Consider the following 18,743-nt stretch of genomic DNA (forward strand, 5'->3'; position numbering starts at 1 on the left):
CTCTGTGTGAAGCCATAGGAGATGGGCAAGGTCCTCAATGAGTATTTGTGCTCTGTTTTTTTTTTTGTTTTTTTTTTTTTTATGCGAGAAAAAGAGAGGGTAGAAAGTTACAAATAAAAAAGAAAGCAAAAAAAAAAAAAACACAACAGAAAAACAAGGGAGGTGGAATGGGTTACCTGTAATACATCAATGGAGATAGGTTCGTAGGTTATAAAGTATAGCTTTTCATCTGTTCCTGAGTTCAAGTTTCAGCTGGGTCCTCGTGCTGTGCCAATCTATCCCTTCAGATAGTTAATGAATGGAGCCCAAATTTTATGGAAAAGATCTTGTTTGTCAATTAAGGCAAGTCTAATTCTTTCTAAGTATAGGGTCTCCGACATTTCCGTAATCCACATTTTAATTGTGGGGGTTGTAGGGCCTTTCCAAAATTTTAATATTAATTTTTTTCCAGTTATTATACTGTAATTGAGGAAGTTTCTTTGGTTTGTTGTGAGTGTTAAGCTTTGTTCTGATATTCCAAGTATTATTAATTTTGTGTCTGGGTCCAGTTTTGTATCAATAACTTCTGAAGTTATTTCAAAAATATCTGTCCAGAAATGTTTAAGTTTTATACAGTTGTATACAGTTGTAACATTTATCACAAATAGGAGAGATTTGTGGGAAGATTCTATTTAGTTTTATTTTAGAGAAGTGTAGTCTATGTAAGACCTTGAATTGTATTAAAGTATGTCTGGCATTTAATGAACATTGATGTATTTGTTGTAAACTTTCGTCCCACATATCTTTCGTGATAGGATGACCTATTTCATTTTCCCATTTGTATCTATATGGTTCGGTCGGTGGTACCTCGTTATTTAGTAGGGTGTTATAAATATAAGCTATTAGTTTTTCAGTATTAGGATGCTTGTTCAGACATTCATCAAGAATTTCTGATTCCCTATTCCTGTAAACTTGTGTATTAGATTTAACATAATCTCTAATTTGTAGATATCTGAAGAAATTATTTGAGTGCAGTCCATAATTCTGTTGTAACTCTTGAAATGAAAGAAAAGTACCTTTCCCATAAAGATGTCCTATATTTTTGATTCCATGATTTTTCCATTGTGTGAAACCTTTGTCCATAAAGGATGATTTGAATAAAGGATTATTTACAATGGGAAGGCAGAGTGGTATATTATTCAATTTTAAATCTTTTTTTATTTGTTTCCAAATTCGTATTCCACTCTGTATTATGGGGTTTTCTTTATAGGTTTTTTTGTGCAGTTTTGTGGGGGCAAATATGATCGGTCCAATTTCAAAAGGTAGACAGTCTTCCTTTTCCATCATTAGCCAATCTGGTTGTTGATCCATTTCTTCCAGCCAAAAATTCATGTTTTTAATATGGACTGCCCAAAAATAAAATAAGAAATTTGGCAAAGCCAGACCTCCATTTATCTTTGATTTACATAAATGTTTTTTACTTATTCTATGATTCTTATAATCCCAGACAAAACTTGTAACAATGGAATCGACTTTTTTGAAAAAAGTTTTTGGGATATATATCGGAATTAATTGAAGTAGGTACAGTAGTTGCGGTAAAAAAATCATTTTTATAGCATTAATTCTCCCAAGCATTGAAATGGGGAGTGTTTTCCAGTATTGAATATTCTTATGTAGTTTATTCAGTAAGGGTGGGAAATTTAGTTTAAATAAAGAGGTATATGTCTTAGTTACATAGATTCCTAAGTATTTAAATTTATCTTTAACTATTTTAAAAGGGGATTGTTGTATTGTATGTAAATTGAATTTTGTTATTGGCATGATTTCGCTTTTATTCCAATTGATTCTATATCCCGAAAACTGACCAAATTGAGTTATTAGATTTAATAGGTTTGGAATACTAGTTTCTAATTTTGTAATATATATTAGTATATCATCTGCATATAAGGAGATTTTATTCCTTGTGTCTCTAGTATTGTATCCAAATATTCCTGGATGGTTTCTAACGCTTTCTGCTAGGGGTTCGATTGCAAGAGCAAATAATAGTGGGGATAGTGAGCATCCTTGTCTACAGCCTCTAGAGAGATTAAATTTAGTTGATAACATTTTGTTTGTTAATATTCTAGCTGTTGGGTTAGAATATAACAATTTAACCCATGTACAGTACTTCTCTCCTAGTTGAAATTTTTCCATCACCGAAAATAAATATGGCCATTCTACCTGGTCAAATGCTTTTTCAGCATCTAACGAGATAATTGCTAGCTCTGCGTTAGGGATTCTATTGGAGTATATAATATTAAATAATCTTCTCAGATTAAAAAATGAATACCGTTTGGGGATAAACCCTGTTTGGTCGGGATGTATTAATTTGCTGATCACTAAGCTCAATCTATTAGATAGAATCTTAGTTAATATTTTCTGATCAGTATTTAAGAGGGCTATAGCTCTGTATGAACCTGGGTCTTCAAGATCCTTGTCCGTTTTTGGTATAAGTATGATTGTAGATTCATTTAGAGTTTCTGGGAGTTTCTGTTGAGTATAAGCGTATTTGTACATTGTCTGTAGGCGTGGGGAAAGCAAATCATAAATTTTTTTATAAAATTTCGAATTTAGACCATCGGGTCCTGCCGACTTTCCGTTTTTTAAGGACTTTATTGATTCTTCAATGTCTTTTATCGTAATTTCAGCCCCTAGCAATTCTCTCTCTTTCTGATCTAGACCCGCAAACTTACAATTCTGTAAAAATGTTTCCATTCCCGTTGATTGTTCTGTTATTTTAGATGAATACAATTTTTGGTAGTATTGTAGAAATCTATCATTAATATCTTTAGGCAGTGTTAATGTTTCTCCCTTATCTGTTCTAATTTTGTATATTGTTTTTTCCCCGTCCAATTTGCGAAGTTGTCGCGCTAATAGTTTTTGTGGTTTGTCACCAAATTCAAAATTTAATTGTTTTGTATGTTGATAAAGTTTTATAACTTGGTCTGAATAAATCTTGTTTAATTTATATTTCAATACTGCAATTTTATTGTGTTTTATCGTGGATGGTGCTGCTGCATTTTCTGTGTCTAATTGCTTTATTTCCATTTCCAGTTTCTGTTGTTTGGCCCTATTAAAAAATGATTGGGAAGAAATTAATGCTCCTCGTACAAATGCTTTAAATGTTTCCCAAAGAAGGGAGGCAGAGATTTCAGGGCTATCGTTAGCCTCAAAAAACATTTTAATCTGTTTTACTAGATATTCATTACATGACTTATCTTTTAAGATTTGGGGATTAAATCTCCATTGTGACTGTGTCTCTGCCATTCCGTTTACTTTGATCATAAATGTTAATGGGGCGTGGTCTGAGATTATGATGTTATGATATTGTGAGTTATAGGTGAATGGGATAAGTTTTGAATCTACTAAAAAATAGTCTATCCTTGAGTAAGTTTTATGTACTGGTGAGTAAAATGAATATTCTCGGCCCGATGGATTTTCAATTCTCCAAACGTCCTTAATATTAGTAGTATTAATGTATGAATTTAAAAATTCACTTGATCGAGATTTTAGTTTTCTTTGAGTTGATGATCTATCCAAACAAGCATCCAATGTACAATTTAAATCTCCACCGATTATTAAGTTTTGTTGTGTACCTTCCGGGATATTGTTAAGAATTCTCTTAAAAAACAGAGGGCTATCAAAATTTGGTCCATACACATTGAGGAGAGTCACCTTTTTTAAGTATAACTCCCCTATTATTACAATATATCTGCCTTCAATGTCTTCTATCGTTGATATATGTTTAAAGGGTATACCTTTACGAATTAATATTGCAACACCTCTTGATTTATGTGAGAATGAAGAATGGTACGCTTTAGCAATCCATTTTGTGCTCTGTTTTTACTGGAGAAAGATATGAGGACCGGGGAATCTGGGACAGTCAATGGAAGTGTCATGAGGGTAGTCAGTATTACGGTCGAGGAAGTGCTGAAGGTCCTAACACGTATGAAGGTAGACAAATCTCATGGGCCTGATTAGTTATATCCTAGGACACTGGGAAGCTAGAGGGGAAATTGCAGGTGCCCCAGCAGAGATTTATGAGTCATCATTAAATATGGGTGAGGTGCCGGAAGACTGGAGGGTGGCAAATATTGTGCATCTCTTTAAGAAGGGCTCCAGGGAAAAGCCTTGGAACTTATAGACAGTGAGTCTTAACACCTGTGGTTGAAAAGTTATTCAAGAGTATTCTGAGGGATAAGATATATGTGCATTTGGATCAACAAGGACTGAGTAGGGATACTCAACATGGTTTTGTATGTGAGAGATTATGACTCACAGATCATTACGTTTTTTGAAGATGTGACCAAAAAGATTGCTGAGGACAGAGGTGTGGACGCTGTATGGATTAGAGCAAGGCATTTGTTGGTTCCAAATGATAGGATGTTCTGGATGGTTAGATTGCTTGGTATCCAAGGAGAGATAGCTGATTAGATTTAAAAAATGGGATTGTGGAAAGGGTGATGGTGGAAGGTTGCTTTTCAGACTGGAAGCCTGTGACTAGTGGTGTGCCTCAAGAGTTGTTGCTAGGACCATTGCTGTTTGTCATCTATAGCAATGATTTGGATGAGAACACATAAAGTGTGGTTAGCAAGATTGCCGGTGACACTAAAGTGGGTGGTATTGTGAATGGTTGTCAAAAATTTCAGCAGGATCTTGATCAATTGGACAGGAGGGCAGAGGAATGGTTGATGGAATTTAATGCAGAGAAGTGCGAGATGTTGCATTTTGGGACATCTAACATGGGCAGGGCCTACACAGTGAATTGCTCTGGGGACTGTTGTAGAGCAGAGAGATATAGGAATGCAGGTGCATAGTTCTTTGAAAGTGTAGTCACAGGTAGATAAGGTGGTCAAGAAGGCTTTTGACATTGGCCTTCAACAGACTGAGTATTGAGTATAAACGTTGGGAGGTCATGTTACAGTTGCACAAGGCATTGGTGAGCCACATTTAGAGTTTTGTGTTCAGTTTTGGTCACCCTGGTATAGGAAAAATGTTGTTAAGTTGGAAAGGGTGCAGTGAAGATTTACCAGGACTTGAGGGCCTGAGCTGTAGCAGAGAGTGAGCGGGCAAGGACGTTATTCCATGGAGTGCAGGAGGATGAGGGGTAATCTTATAGAGGCATATAAAATCATGAGAGGAATAGATAGGGTTAATTTCGTCTTTTATGCAATAGGGGAATCAAGAATCAACAGGTTTAAAGTGAAGGGAAAGATTTCATAGAAACCTGAGGGGCAACGTTTTTACACAAAGGATGGTACGTATATGGAACGAGCTGCCAGAGGAGGTAGTTGGGCATGTACTATCACAATGTTTAAAAACATTTGGACAGATACATGGATAGAATAGAGAGATATTTGCCAAATGCAGGCAGGTGCGACTAATATAGATGGGGCATGTTGGTTGGCGTGAGCAGATTGAGCCGATGGGCCTGTTTCCGCACTGTATGATTCTATGACACTTTTTCTTTGTAGAAATTACTTGAAGACTCAAGACCTTTCATCCCTTATACGTTGCAATGCATTGGCTTTGTTGACATGGCCATCTTGCTGTTTCTGAGCCGTCCCATATACACAAACACCAAATGTTCTAGCAAACCCATATTGATCTAAATGTTCATTGCACACCAATGATTAAATTTCTTATGACCATGTTTCTGATGATTCCCTAAATTGAATTAAGTAATCTATTCCTCGATTTTGTATACTGATCTCCAAAACAGTCAGGAGTAGTTTATAGCAGTACATAACCTGATTGGTGCATTTCAGCTATACTGTTATTCACAATCATTCATATTTCTATTGAACCAAGAGCTAGTCTTCTCAAATCACTTCTGTATTATATAAACCATGTGGAAGCAAACATAAAATAAAAATGCTGTGGTACTATAACAGAATTTAAAAGACATTTGGGCAGGTGGATGGATAGGAAAGGTTTAAATGGATATGGGCCAAACACAGGCAGATGGGCTATTGTAGACACAGCATCTTGGTGGGCTTGGGCAATATGGGCCAACAGATCTATTTCTATGCTGTATGATTATATGATTGTATGTAATGTCTGATATTATCTCAAGAAGATTTAACATATTTATTTAAACCTATTTAAACTGTTGTCTAAAAGGTGTGTTTTGTCTAAATTAAGGTGTGTTTTTTTTTAAAGGGACTTAAAGGGGACATTGGTCCTGCTGGAGTTATGGGACCTACAGGTCCACCAGGATCATCTGGTCTTCCTGGCCCTCCTGGGACATCTGGATCAGGTGAGAAACTCATTCCTGTACATTAATGAATAGGAAAGGAGTACCATTGTTTAAAGGAATGAGACGATATCACTTGGGGTTTTCCAGACAAAATAACGGTGAAGCACATGGTAATAGACAAAATGGTTAATTAAACTCAAATATCTACAAATTGTCAACTGAAAAAAAATCCTGCTAACGCTGAATGTCTGCTTCCCTAGAACTGGCTGCCCATTTGGCTCCGCCCACTCAGACTGGTCTATTTCACCATCAAAAGACATTGAGTCTTTGACATTTGCACAATGGATCCAAGTTAAACTCACTACAGAAACGTTTCTTGTTTATTTGAGCACAAATTAATACCAAATAACCTCACTGGTACTGAAAAATGACTACGTCCAACATGGAGTGTCATTCCTTTATGTTTTAATTGCAGATTTAAAAAAAATAGTAAGTTTTGCATTACTGTTTGCTTTAAATTTCTATTTGTTTTTTTCTCTCTGTCCGTTCGTTCTTGTCTACCTTCCCTGCCTTTAGTTTCCTTTCCATTATTAAGTATTAACTGTCATTTTTCTCATTTAAAGGCCGCTTAATGGTTGGACCAAAGGGTGAAAGAGGACTCTCAGGGCCAGTTGGTAGATGTTACTGCAATCTTCCTCAAACAGTAGGCAACCCATCCTATAATGAACTCCCATCTTTGATCAACCCTCTGCAAGTTCCAGCAGTAAGTCTACCTTCAAAGCAGAAATCCTAATTTTACATTACAAAAATATTTGACAGTTCACCTTGATCCAAGCCCTCAATTTGAATTCTGTGTGAAACATATTTCATTTTACACATGTATGCATACATCTAAATTAGTTGCACATTATTGGATGTGGGGGGGGGGGCTGAGGAACAACTCCAGGAATGTTTGGAGTCTGTAGACTGGACAATGTTCAGGGACTCGGCAACGGACCTGACGGAATCCGCCACAGTCGTTACAGACCTTCATAAAGAAATGTGTGGAGGACTGCATCCCAACAAAAACTATCCAAGTGTTTCCCAATCAGAAGCATTGGATGAACTATGAGATCCACACTCTTCTGAAGACCAGACACCGGGCATTCATGTCCGAAGATACAGAGGTCTACAAGAAGTCCGGATACGACCTTGGTAAGGCCATCAAAAAGGCCAAAAGGGACTTTTGCTCCAAGCTGGAGGATGAGACGGATGTTCGGTAGCTGTGGCGGGGCCTGAATGCAATCACCTCCTACAAGGCAAAACCAGGAGGCAGCTCAAACGTCAGCGAAGCATCACTCCCTGACGAGCTCAATGCGTTCTACGCACGCTTTGATAGGGAGAATACTGATGTGCCTTCCCGAGCCCCCATTCGCCGTGATGTATTTTGGTCACATTCACAGAGGTCGACGTCAGAAAATCCTTCAGAGTGGTGAACCCTCGTAAAGCACCTGGACCTGATGGTATACCTGGTCGTGTTCTAAAAACCTGTGCGGACCAACTGGCTGGAGTTTTTACGGACATTTTCAACCTCTCACTTCTAAAGTCTGAGGTTCCCACCTGCTTTAAAAGGGCATCAATAATACCAGTGCCCAAGAAGAGTAAGGTGACATGCCTCAACGACTATCGACCAGTGGCACTAACATCTGTGGTGATGAAGTGCTTTGAGAGACTGATCATGGCGCAAATCAACTCATACCTCGACAAAAACCTGGACCCACTGCAGTTCGCTTACCGCCACAACAGATCAACGGTGGATGCGATCTCGCTGGCTCTCCACTCCGCTCTGGACCACTTGGACAACAAAACCTCATATGTCAGGCTGTTATTCATTGACTACAGCTCGGCATTTAATACAATCATCCCCTCCAAGCTGGTTACCAAGCTCTCAGATCTGGGTCTCTGCACATCCCTCTGCAATTGGATCCTCGACTTCCTCATTCACAGACCACAGTATGTTCGTATTGTGGAAATGTGTCAGCCTCGATAACAATCAGCACGGGAGCACCTCAAGGATGCGTGCTCAGCCCCCTGCTGTACTCTATACTCATGACTGCATAGCCGGTCATTGGGCAAACTCCATCATCAAGTTCGCTGACGACACCACTGTTGTGGGATGGAGACAAGTCAGAGTACAGAAGTGAGATCGACCGACTGACCGAATGGTGCCAGCACAATAACCTGGCTCTCAACACCAGCAAAACCAAGGAACTGATTGGGGACTTTGGAAGGGGTAGGATGGGGACCCACAGTCCCGTTTATATCAACGGGTCGATGGTGGAAAGGGTCAAGAGCTTCAAATTCCTGGGCGTGCATATTTCCGAAGACCTCTCCTGGTCCCAGAACACTGATCCAATTATAAAGAAAGCACATCAGCGCCTCTACTTCCTGAGAAGATTACGGAGAGTCAGTATGTCAAGGAGGACTCTCTCGAACTTTTACAGATGCACAGTAGAGAGCCTGCTGACCAGTTGCATCATGGCTTGGTTCGGCAACTTGTGCGCCCAGGAGCGGAAAAGACTGCAAAAAGCTGTAACACTGCCCAGCCCATCATCGGCTTTGACCTCCCTACCATCGAGGGGATCTACCACAGTCGCTGCCTCAAAAAGGCTGGCAGCATCATCAAGGACCCACATCATCCTGGCCACACACTCATCTCCCCGCTACCTTCAGGTAGAAGGTACAGGAGCCTGAAGACTGCAACAATCAGGTTCAGGAATAGCTGCTTCCCCACAGACAGCAGACTATTAAACACAACTCAAACACAATCTGAACTTTAATTAGCCTACTGCACTTTATATGCTTATTTATAATAATTATAATAATAATAATAATAATAAATTTTATTTTTGGGCGCCTTTCAGACATCTCAAGGACACCTTACAAAGATTAACAGGAATAAAAAACATATAATCAGAATAAAATAAATAATAAAGACATCACAGAAACACAAATTAAAAACAGAATTCAGTCCAAAAACAAAAAATCAAAAACACAATGTGAAGAGATATATTTATGTGTGTATATATATATATATATTCAATGATATATGGACACACTGGTCTGTTCTGTATTTATTTATGCCTGCAATATTCTGTTGTGCTGAAGCAAAGCAAGAATTTCATTGTCCTATCTGGGACACATGACAATAAACTCTCTTGAATCTTGAATCTTAAATCATGGGTTTAGGCATCGTTTTTTTTTAAAGAATGAAATGAACTAATGGTTTACTGCTACAAATCATGCTGGTCCATAAAGAACATAATGCATATCCATTATATTAGATCTGAGCCTACATAAACTGCATGCATTTTTTAAAAAGTTTTGTTGCAACTTATTTCAACCAGACTGCTTCCATCCTGAACAACTTAAACATATTGTAACAAAGAAATGAAAAACAATGACCTGAGGAGGAGGTTCTTTTTCCTCTTAGATATTTGTTGTGGACAGTGAAGAAGAGCTGGAGAAACTAAACACTGAAAATGCGCTGGCCTTCCGAAGAGATCAAAAGTCATTGTACTTCAGGGACACAGTGGCATGGCTGCCAATTCAGGTAGGGAGAATTTAATTCCTATGATCTTTTGCTTAAGAATATAAAGCAACAATATAATTGGAAAAGATTTCTCTCCCCGCTCTTGCTGACCAAGATGCCCCTTTTAAGTTAGTCCAATTTTCCTGTGTTAGGCCCATGTCCCTCTAAACCTGTCCAAGTGTCTTTTAAATGCTGTTATATTACCTGCCTCAACAACCTCATTTGGCAGCTTGTTCCAAATAGCTGCCACCTTCTAAATTAAAAAGTTACCCCTCAGGTTCCTATTAAACCTTGTCCCTCTCACCTTAAATCTATGTCCTGTGTTTTTTGGTTCCCCAACTCTGGGTAAAAGACTCTGTGCATTCACCTGTGTAAGATCATTCCTCAAAGCAGTCTTCACCTACTATCTCTCTGCAGTCAGCATTGTTAGTCATAGCAGAATGCCATCTACTGGTCTGCATAAATGTTAAGATAAAAACATGTTACAGTTTATGAGAGCATTTAAATAATTATAGATATTCCAGAAAATTCCAGAAGTGGCGGCGCTGCCCTGCAGTCCGTTTGTCTTTTCTTTTTTTTGTTTTCTTTTGTCCTGTTGTTTTAGTTTATTCAGTTTATTTTAGTTGTGTATGTGTGGGGGGGGGGGGGGGGGGTGGGGAAGGGTGGGAGAAACTTGTTTTTAGTTTCTTCCTTCGGGGGGGGGGATGCAACCTTTTCTTGTCATATCCCCCGTCTCCGTCTCTGTCTCCGTCTGCGCTGAGGCCTAATCGCGGAGCTTGCGGCCTCCAACTGGGACCGACCTCGAGGCTTAGGATGCAGAGCCAGGACTTACCAACGCGGAACACAGAGGGGAAACAAGGAGGGAAGAGACAAGGACTTTAAGACTTTTGCCTTCCATCACAGTGAGGAGATGCCTGGTAGACTCACTGTGGTGGATGTTAAATCTGTGTTCATTGTGTGTTTTGTTATTTTATTCTATGTTATGACTGCAAGGCATGAAATTTCGTTCAGATTGAAAGGTCTGAATGACAATAAGGGATACTTTGACTTTGATAACATATTGACTTTTCCATCAAATAAGTGCCAGGTGCATTTTGGGGCATCAAACCAGTAAGACCTTCACAGTGAACAGGGGGGAATATTGTAAAACAGAGGAACCAGGGAGTACAAGTATATAGTTCCCTGAATGTGACATCGCAGGTGAACAGGGTGGTGAAGAAGGCTTTTGGCTTGCTGGTCTTTATCTGTAAGGGCATTGAATAGAGTTGGAACATTATGATGCAGTTGTATAAAACATTGGTGACGCTACACTTGAAGTATTGTGTTCACGTTTGGTCACGGTGATCTAGGAAAGATACCATTAAGCTGGAAATGGTGCAGAGAAGATTTACAAGGATTAGGCAGGTTGGGACTTTATTCTTTGGAGCACAGGTGACTAAAGGAGTGATCTTCTAGAGATGTATAACATCATGAAGAGTATAGATAGGGTGAATGCTCATATCTTATTTTCCAAGGTTGGGGAATCAAGAATAAGAGACCATGGATTTAAGATGAGAGGGAAAAGGTTTAATAGGAACGTGAGTGTCAGTTTTCTCACAAATATGGTGGTGGATATATGGAACAAGCTGTCAGAGGAAATAGTTGAGGCAGGTACTGTAACAATAGTTAAAGGACATTTGGACAGGTATATGAATAGAATAGAATGCTATTTATTGTCATTCAAACTTAGGTTTGAACGAAATTTCATTTCTACAGTTTTTTACATTACAAAACAATCTAAGACCCACATTTAACACAGTTTACATAAACATCCATCCCAGTGAGTCGCCAACATCTCCTCACTGTGATGGAAGGCAGTCTTTATCTCTTCCCTTTGTTCCTTCTCCCGCGGTCCAGCAGTCCAACTGCAGTGTCGAGGGAGGCGAACTGGGGCTCCGATGTTAAAGCCCCCGGCGGGCGATGGTAAGTCCTGAGGCCGTTTATGCCACGCGGGGCGATGTTAGGCCCCGGCTCCATGTCCTTAAACCCGCGGTAAATAGGACTGGTTTTGAGAGATTTTGGATCAAATACAGGCAAATAGGGTAAGCGTAAATAGGCATGCTTGTCGGCATGGAAGAATCGGGCCAAATGACCCGTTTCTGTGCTGTATGACAATGAATCTGTCCATCTCTTTCACCATTTGAAGCATTGTTCTTTTCATTTCCCACCATTCTTTCCTTATTGGTGAAGGGAACAAGGTAGAGCCAGGTGTGCCAGGTTCATTTGTTAGCTTACCTGTTGCAAAGTGCAGTTACAAACCATGTAGCTTATTGGCTCGGAGTCAGATCAATCCCAGGTTGGCTCTGACTTCAAATCAGAAAGGTTAATGCAGGGAGGGATAGGGTTCAATCCAGTGCTCTAAAATTATCACCCTAACTTTAAGATGCTGAAAATGCATCTCTTTAATAAGCGAGTTCGGTATTCCAATAAATGCAAGGAATCATGGGATTTGTCAAAGGTCATTCGGGGGGAAAAAAGCAAACACAGCACTTTATAAACTGTGTATAAATTGTTAATTATTCTACCAATGAATTAATCTAGAATTCTGTCAACTCAATAGCTTCCTTTCTTGTTCTGCTGTTCACACACTACTTCCACAGTCCCAGTTTCAGTTCAGTTCATTAATCTGAAATTCTGAGATATTCAAAAAGTTAAAGAATTTATTATTTTCATTTAATCGTTAATACTGGTGTTCTACTGGAATAAGAAAATATTACTTGTGTCTGAAACATTTTCTCATCTTTATTCATAATTTATGTGTAAAAATATATTTAATCTGAGGCAGGCAGCGACTGTATCAGCGTGATGTGGGCTGATGCTTTACCTACAGGCGGTGTGAATGTATCGTTAAGGCAAGGGTCGGCAACCTATGACCCATGGGCCGGATCCGGCCTGTAACCCGAAATCATCCAGCCTGCAGGCTTATTTTTTTAGTGACTAGAATGTTGTTCTTGCCTTCAGTGGGACCTTGCCCAGAGTTGTCCCAGTGCTCGGGCAAGTCAGCTCTCCAGGACGGTTTTGACTGGGATGGTTTTACATTATGAAGTTCACTGTGCCCGAGTTATTGATCAGAGTGAACATCCGCTCCTGTGGACACATCTCACCGTGGAGTCTGTCACAGATGGATTCCACCGCCTGTTGGTCAATAATTGGATCGATCTCCTGAACCAGTGGCCGTGGATATACTGGCGTGTGTTCTTTCTGAACTGAACTCGCTGTGGAATGAATCCATTAACAGAGCCACTCTGCTGCCAGATTCTAAGTTCTCCCTGCCTTCCCTCTGCAACCCTCCTCATCCCCATCAGATGCCGAGTTCCCAGAATCCTGGTTTAACGCAGCCGGTTACAGTTAAGTCTGTGAAACCGGCACCATCAGAGACTGAGGGCAGGATTAATAAAAGAAAGGACTATTCCACATAGCTTATCGTGAGGTGTGTGTGAGAGAGAGAGTGGAGAATTGCGGGGCAAGATTTAATTTGCAGCGGCATGTAACAAGGGTTGACACTGCAACAGCAGTGGCGAGAGTGAGAGTATGCTTCAACAGTTTGTTTATTTTCAGCTGAGTTAAAAAAAAGTAAAACACAAAGCCTCCTGAATGATCACCGCACTTACTGCCGATATCCTACATACTGCCATTGATAAAGTTACATTACTATACCGCAATCAATGAACAAATCCAAATATATCACAGAAAACTGTAAACATTTGTTTGCCGAAGTTCTTACCAGGCACACCAATAACTACAATGAGCGTATAACTGTTATACCAGTGTCTCAAAGTAACTGCTATGTTCAGCAGACATGATATTGCTATACAGTTAGTTTGAGGCATTGGTATAACAGTTATACACTCCGAAGCGTAAAGCAATAAAACACCGAAGCATAAAGCAATAAACCCAACAAAATCATCGTAGTTTTGTACAAATGAATCATAAATACACCTAGTTAATAGTTTTGAAAGCAGTATTTTCTGACCTCGAAGAAGCAAAACTGGAAAATACGGATGAAACGCAGGTCTGTATACATGCAGCAGCTCAGATGGCGAGTGACCTACGACCTGGGCGTGCGAGGTTGAAATACCGAATTCGCTCATTAAGAATTTGGATTGCTTGTCCTAGTGTTCATCATTGCTGCAATACCCATCTTTGTTTATGTATAGTTTTTTTTTAAAGATTTGCTGTGAGTGTCTCAAATGAGTTTCTATCAGCTGTAATGCAGGACATGTTGCCCTCACTCCATAATTCAGGAGCCAACCAAACCAAGAAAAAACAAGAAAGGCAAACCACTACAGAAAATAAGAATAGTGACAATAATACAGCACATACCGATCCTAACTTGTGTATTTTACTTCCATATAGATGACCCCGATCCAACGAATGCCTCAGCATCCAGTCGGACTCTGTGGAGATGGAATAGTTCAAGTGGAAAATGGAGAAGAATGTGATGATGGCAACAAGATAGTCACTGATAGCTGTATATGTATGTAAAAATGCCCGTTCCCTAAAACATTAATTTGAAATAAAAACTTGTGCATTATTTGATTTTAATACTGTATTCAGCAATGGAAAACTCAAGCTGGATAAGGATGATTTTCCTGAACTACTGGTGCAGCCACAAGGCATGATCAACAACCCTAAGATGGCCAATCCTGTCTAGTCCTGCGATTGCCTGGATCTCCTACCTGGGTCCACTTAAGTGGCTCAGGGGCCATCTTGATGCAGACCTGTCTGCCAAGGCTTGGCAATGGAGATCTGTCAGGCAGGAAAGTCAGCAGACTGGATCCTTCATGTGAATGTAATCCACGAGTCTGTATCCAATAGTTCCTAATATGACGAAAGACACAAAAAGTTGACGTAACTCAGCGGGTCAGACAGCATCTCAGGTGAAAAGGAGTAGGTGACGAGACCCTTCTAATTTGATATGGTAATTGAGGTGAGAGTGATCTAAACATTGAAGAGGAGGCCGAGGTATAATTTTCAGCTTGTCCTAATGACTTCTGTCAAAGTGGGGCAAATATGGTTGAAGAACTATTACAACACTGCACCAGACCTCATGGCATTGCACCAGCTAGCAAGCTGTACACGGATAAATTATAGAGGCAGCTGAGCAAAGCCTTATCATTATTGAACTAATTGGTCTGAAACTTCCCCAGATGTAAGTCTGATTCTGTCCCTTGTCAGTAAAACTCAGAAATCCTAGGGCAAAGCCATGATGCTTTTTCTTCCTAGCTCACAGTAATTTATTTCCCAGAAGGATGTGTGGGAAAGTAGGCCCCAAGATATTCAAACGTAAAAATCAATTCACCATCTGTTTCTGGGCTCCACACCAGCCAATTACATGGGCATAGAGAGAACCTAACAGGGGAGATGTGGGATGATCATGTTATATGTTATATCATGGAAATAATGCTAGGAAGCTATTGGCAGCTGGAAAGATATATTAATTTACCAGTGAATGGCGAGACAATGGTAATCTTGCTCAAGGGTCAAGAACAAGGTCCTGGACCACAAAAGTACAAGCTGTTGAGTGTCTCAAAATAGCCCTTTCCCACTTTTTGTGCTCAAAGTACTAGTTTCATGGTAGAATGAATGATGGCAAACTGGTGCAGGTCCTGGTCTACATCTGGGGAAATGTATGGACGGGTGTCATGGCTCGGGTTCGGGGAGGGTCATGATTCAGTTATGGAACATAGGAATCTCAAGAGTTAGTTAGGGTGATGGAGCTTATATTGGCTACTGTAGGTAGCGAGAGCAAGTTAGAAATCAGAGTGGAGGGGTAGATCATGTTATCAATCAGCAGGTTTTTGATACTTGCAATCTCAAGCAGGCAGCAGGGTCAGGCAAGATGGCTTATTTGAGGTGGTCACTGGAGTGGGTTAGCATCGAGGGAGTTTGGGGCTTGGGGGGGAATCTGTGAGGATTGGTGGGAGGTAGAGATGGTCAGCCTAAAACAGAGGGATTGTCTGGGTGTGGAGGCCAATGGTTGGAGAGGGTCAGGCAAGAAATTGGTAGAAAATTGACTCTTTGGCCCAGGGATTGCTGTGTGAGGTTGGAGCAGACCTGTTTTGAGATTGATAGGTGGTGGAAAGGGTTGGCCTTGAGATCAATGGAGAAAGAGTACAAAGTGTATCAAGCTAAAGATTGGTGGAGAATAGCGGCAGTGAGATTTCAGTTTGCAATCTGTGAGGAACCAAGTGGTTTGACAGAGGTAGGGGCAGTCAAAGAAAGAATGGTTATAAATATTTTGCTTTGGCGGTCCTGTCCAGCAAATTGGTGAGTTCGCTGTGCAAGACTTCATAGGCCATTCTCAACAGTTGTGGACATCACTTTGTGTTGGCATGTCGACAACACTGAGGGAATTTTGCAGAACTTATGGAGCATACAATTCCTGGTCTTCCCTTGTGATAATTGTTTTATTATGTTGGATCATATTGTGCATGACGCCTTGCATGACACAATACCTTTAGATGTAATTCATTATATATATATTTATTTCAATGTGTAAAATTCTGAAAATTCAATTACTCCATTGCTATATTGTTGCAGATTGTAAGCAAGCCGTTTGTGGAGATGGATATTTGCAGAGGGGACTTGAAGAATGCGATGGGAATGATTTTGGTTACCAAACATGCAAAAGCTACCTTCCTGGGTAAGTTCACCTAATAGTCTCATGGTGATCCCCACAAAGACTAACATCCTGAAGCAAGTGTGAATCATTTTCTTTCATGAGTTCTGAGATGGAACATGTGTGTTTCGTCTATTTACCCAAGGATTTTTTTTTCAATGTATTCATGCACTATACTTGTCCTCTTTTGTTAGAACCTGCAATGAGGAATATCTTCAAATAAGACACCTGTAACTAGTTCTCTCCTGGAAGTACTCAATAAACCAAATAGAAAATCTTCAAATCTGACGTAGGGAAATGAAAAGCAACATTTCACTCTTCATCTGGGAAAAGGTCACAGGCAAAATAATATTTATTTCTTTCCCTTTCTCTTCAGATGGCAGAAACATAGAAACATAGAAAATAGGTGCAGGAGTAGGCCATTCGGCCCTTCGAGCCATTCAATATGATCATGGCTGATCATCCAACTCGGTATCCTGTACCTGCCTTCTCTCCATACCCCCTGATCCCTTTAGCCACAAGGGCAGTTGGACCATTTGTGTCTTTTTCTTGACTTATTTTTAGCTATGGAAACTAGTTGAGTACTTCATTGTCCAACAGAGAGTTTTATTGCATGGACTCCATTGTTGTACAATCACTCTTTGTGTCCTGTTTTCTTTAGGTCTTATGGAGAATTGAAGTGCACTTTCTATTGTTACATTGACTCTACGAGCTGTCGCTATTTCACATGAATCAAAGAGCTGGCTGCTAGAATACATCTCACTGCAATACAGTATGTTCACCTGGTGCTTCACAGAACCAACAGGATTGGGATGCGCAAACTCAACTTCTGTTCCGTTCACCCATATCCAGCAGCTGAAAGGCTGTTAGATAGTCAAATTTATTTCAAGTGATTATCTGGATGAGAATTAGGACCATCGCATTTAGTCTTAAAATATAACCAACACCAACAACAAAGCTGCAAAAAGGATGACGTTTGCTTTCCCCCAAGACTATCAAAGTATACACATGCCTATATTTACTTTTTTGGATGTCACATCCGAAGACTGTTCATCCATGTTAATTCACAACTCTCAGGCAGAAACATAAACAAGAAGATATTGTTCCGCAAGAGACCGAAGTCAGTACTACCATACCTCAACTGTGCACTGTTAAAGACTATTGTAGTTTTATATCTATGTTTACTCAAGGACAAAACCCACTGAATCCTTGCATTGTGGTCACAGAAAAATACTGAAAATGTCAAGAATTCAGTTGCCAAACTGTGAAATGCTATTTACTGCATTTGCATGAAGATTATGTACAGCGGCTTCAATTACAACAGCTTCCTTCCATGCCTTAAATGCTGTAGATCGTCTACTGTCAAATGAGGTCTGCGTCCTTAAGAGACATGCCTCATGCCCAATCTTGTCTAATGCTTCGATGTCTCTCCTCACTAGCAACCAAAAATGGTAGAAATGTTCAAAATGAAACAAATGGTTGACAACTCACAACCGATTCAGGACTGTGACACGTGATACATATAAAAGGTTCAAAGTTTGGTTGAATATAGACTGGCAGACGTAAAGAAGAACATACAACATTTAAGTTGAACTTAAGCAAAGTAGATGTTCATTAGATGTTTATTTATTCATCAAAATATCTCATGCCGGAGTATAGTATTGGCTTTCATCTGCCTTCATCTTGTATTTATATTTTCTTACACTTTGATGGGTTTGGGATATTTGAAGTTTTCATTGCAGGTACAGGAAGAATGATGCACAATCGTTTCCTTCCACCCTCCACAAGCATTTTCAATTAGTGACATATATCAGAAAACAAATGCCTTGCAGTCTGAGCTGGATCCTACCCACAAAGTAAGAACACTGATTAGATAAAATGCATGAGATGTGGATGAAAATAAACTGGCAATGGACGGATAGAAGCCACAGGAAATGTATATAGTAAGAAGGACAAATTAAATCAAAGAATGGTTGTTTCTTTCTTGGAAAATATTGTTGCATTTCATGTATCGCGCATGTCCAAGGTACTGGTGCGTATGATCAATATTAATTAAACAAAACTTAATTAATTTGCTGCCTGGTGTGGTGCTCATTTAGCTGGAGAATAGAATTTGGCTGCTTACCCTTCGCCATGAGAATGTTCTGTATCTGCTCAGAGACATTCTGGGCCCTGGCACAAGGAATGCACAACACACACATGGAGCCCAGCTTTTGCAGCCACAGAATCTCCTGTTTATCCCCTTAAAATATAAAGTCTCCTGTCACTATTGCCCTGTCTGAATCACTCCACCA

General features: G+C 39.8%; 1 protein-coding gene across 4 annotated transcripts in view; it reads left to right on the top strand.

Moving 5' to 3' along the window:
• colq (collagen like tail subunit of asymmetric acetylcholinesterase) overlaps nt 1-18,520 on the top strand; it is a 107,351-nt gene extending 88,831 nt beyond the window's left edge. For all 4 annotated transcript variants that reach the window (XM_033047317.1, XM_033047303.1, XM_033047297.1 and 1 more), the window contains 6 exons: nt 6,181-6,277; nt 6,841-6,980; nt 9,690-9,809; nt 14,184-14,304; nt 16,371-16,473; nt 17,111-18,520. In XM_033047317.1, coding sequence (XP_032903208.1) covers nt 6,181-6,277; nt 6,841-6,980; nt 9,690-9,809; nt 14,184-14,304; nt 16,371-16,473; nt 17,111-17,180 — 651 coding nt within the window. In that variant the 3' untranslated portion in view covers nt 17,181-18,520. The remainder of the gene's footprint in view (nt 1-6,180; nt 6,278-6,840; nt 6,981-9,689; nt 9,810-14,183; nt 14,305-16,370; nt 16,474-17,110) is intronic.
• Nucleotides 18,521-18,743: the final 223 nt, after the last annotated feature.

This window comes from Amblyraja radiata, chromosome 2 (assembly GCF_010909765.2).
Source record: "Amblyraja radiata isolate CabotCenter1 chromosome 2, sAmbRad1.1.pri, whole genome shotgun sequence".
Lineage (NCBI taxonomy): Eukaryota > Metazoa > Chordata > Chondrichthyes > Rajiformes > Rajidae > Amblyraja > Amblyraja radiata.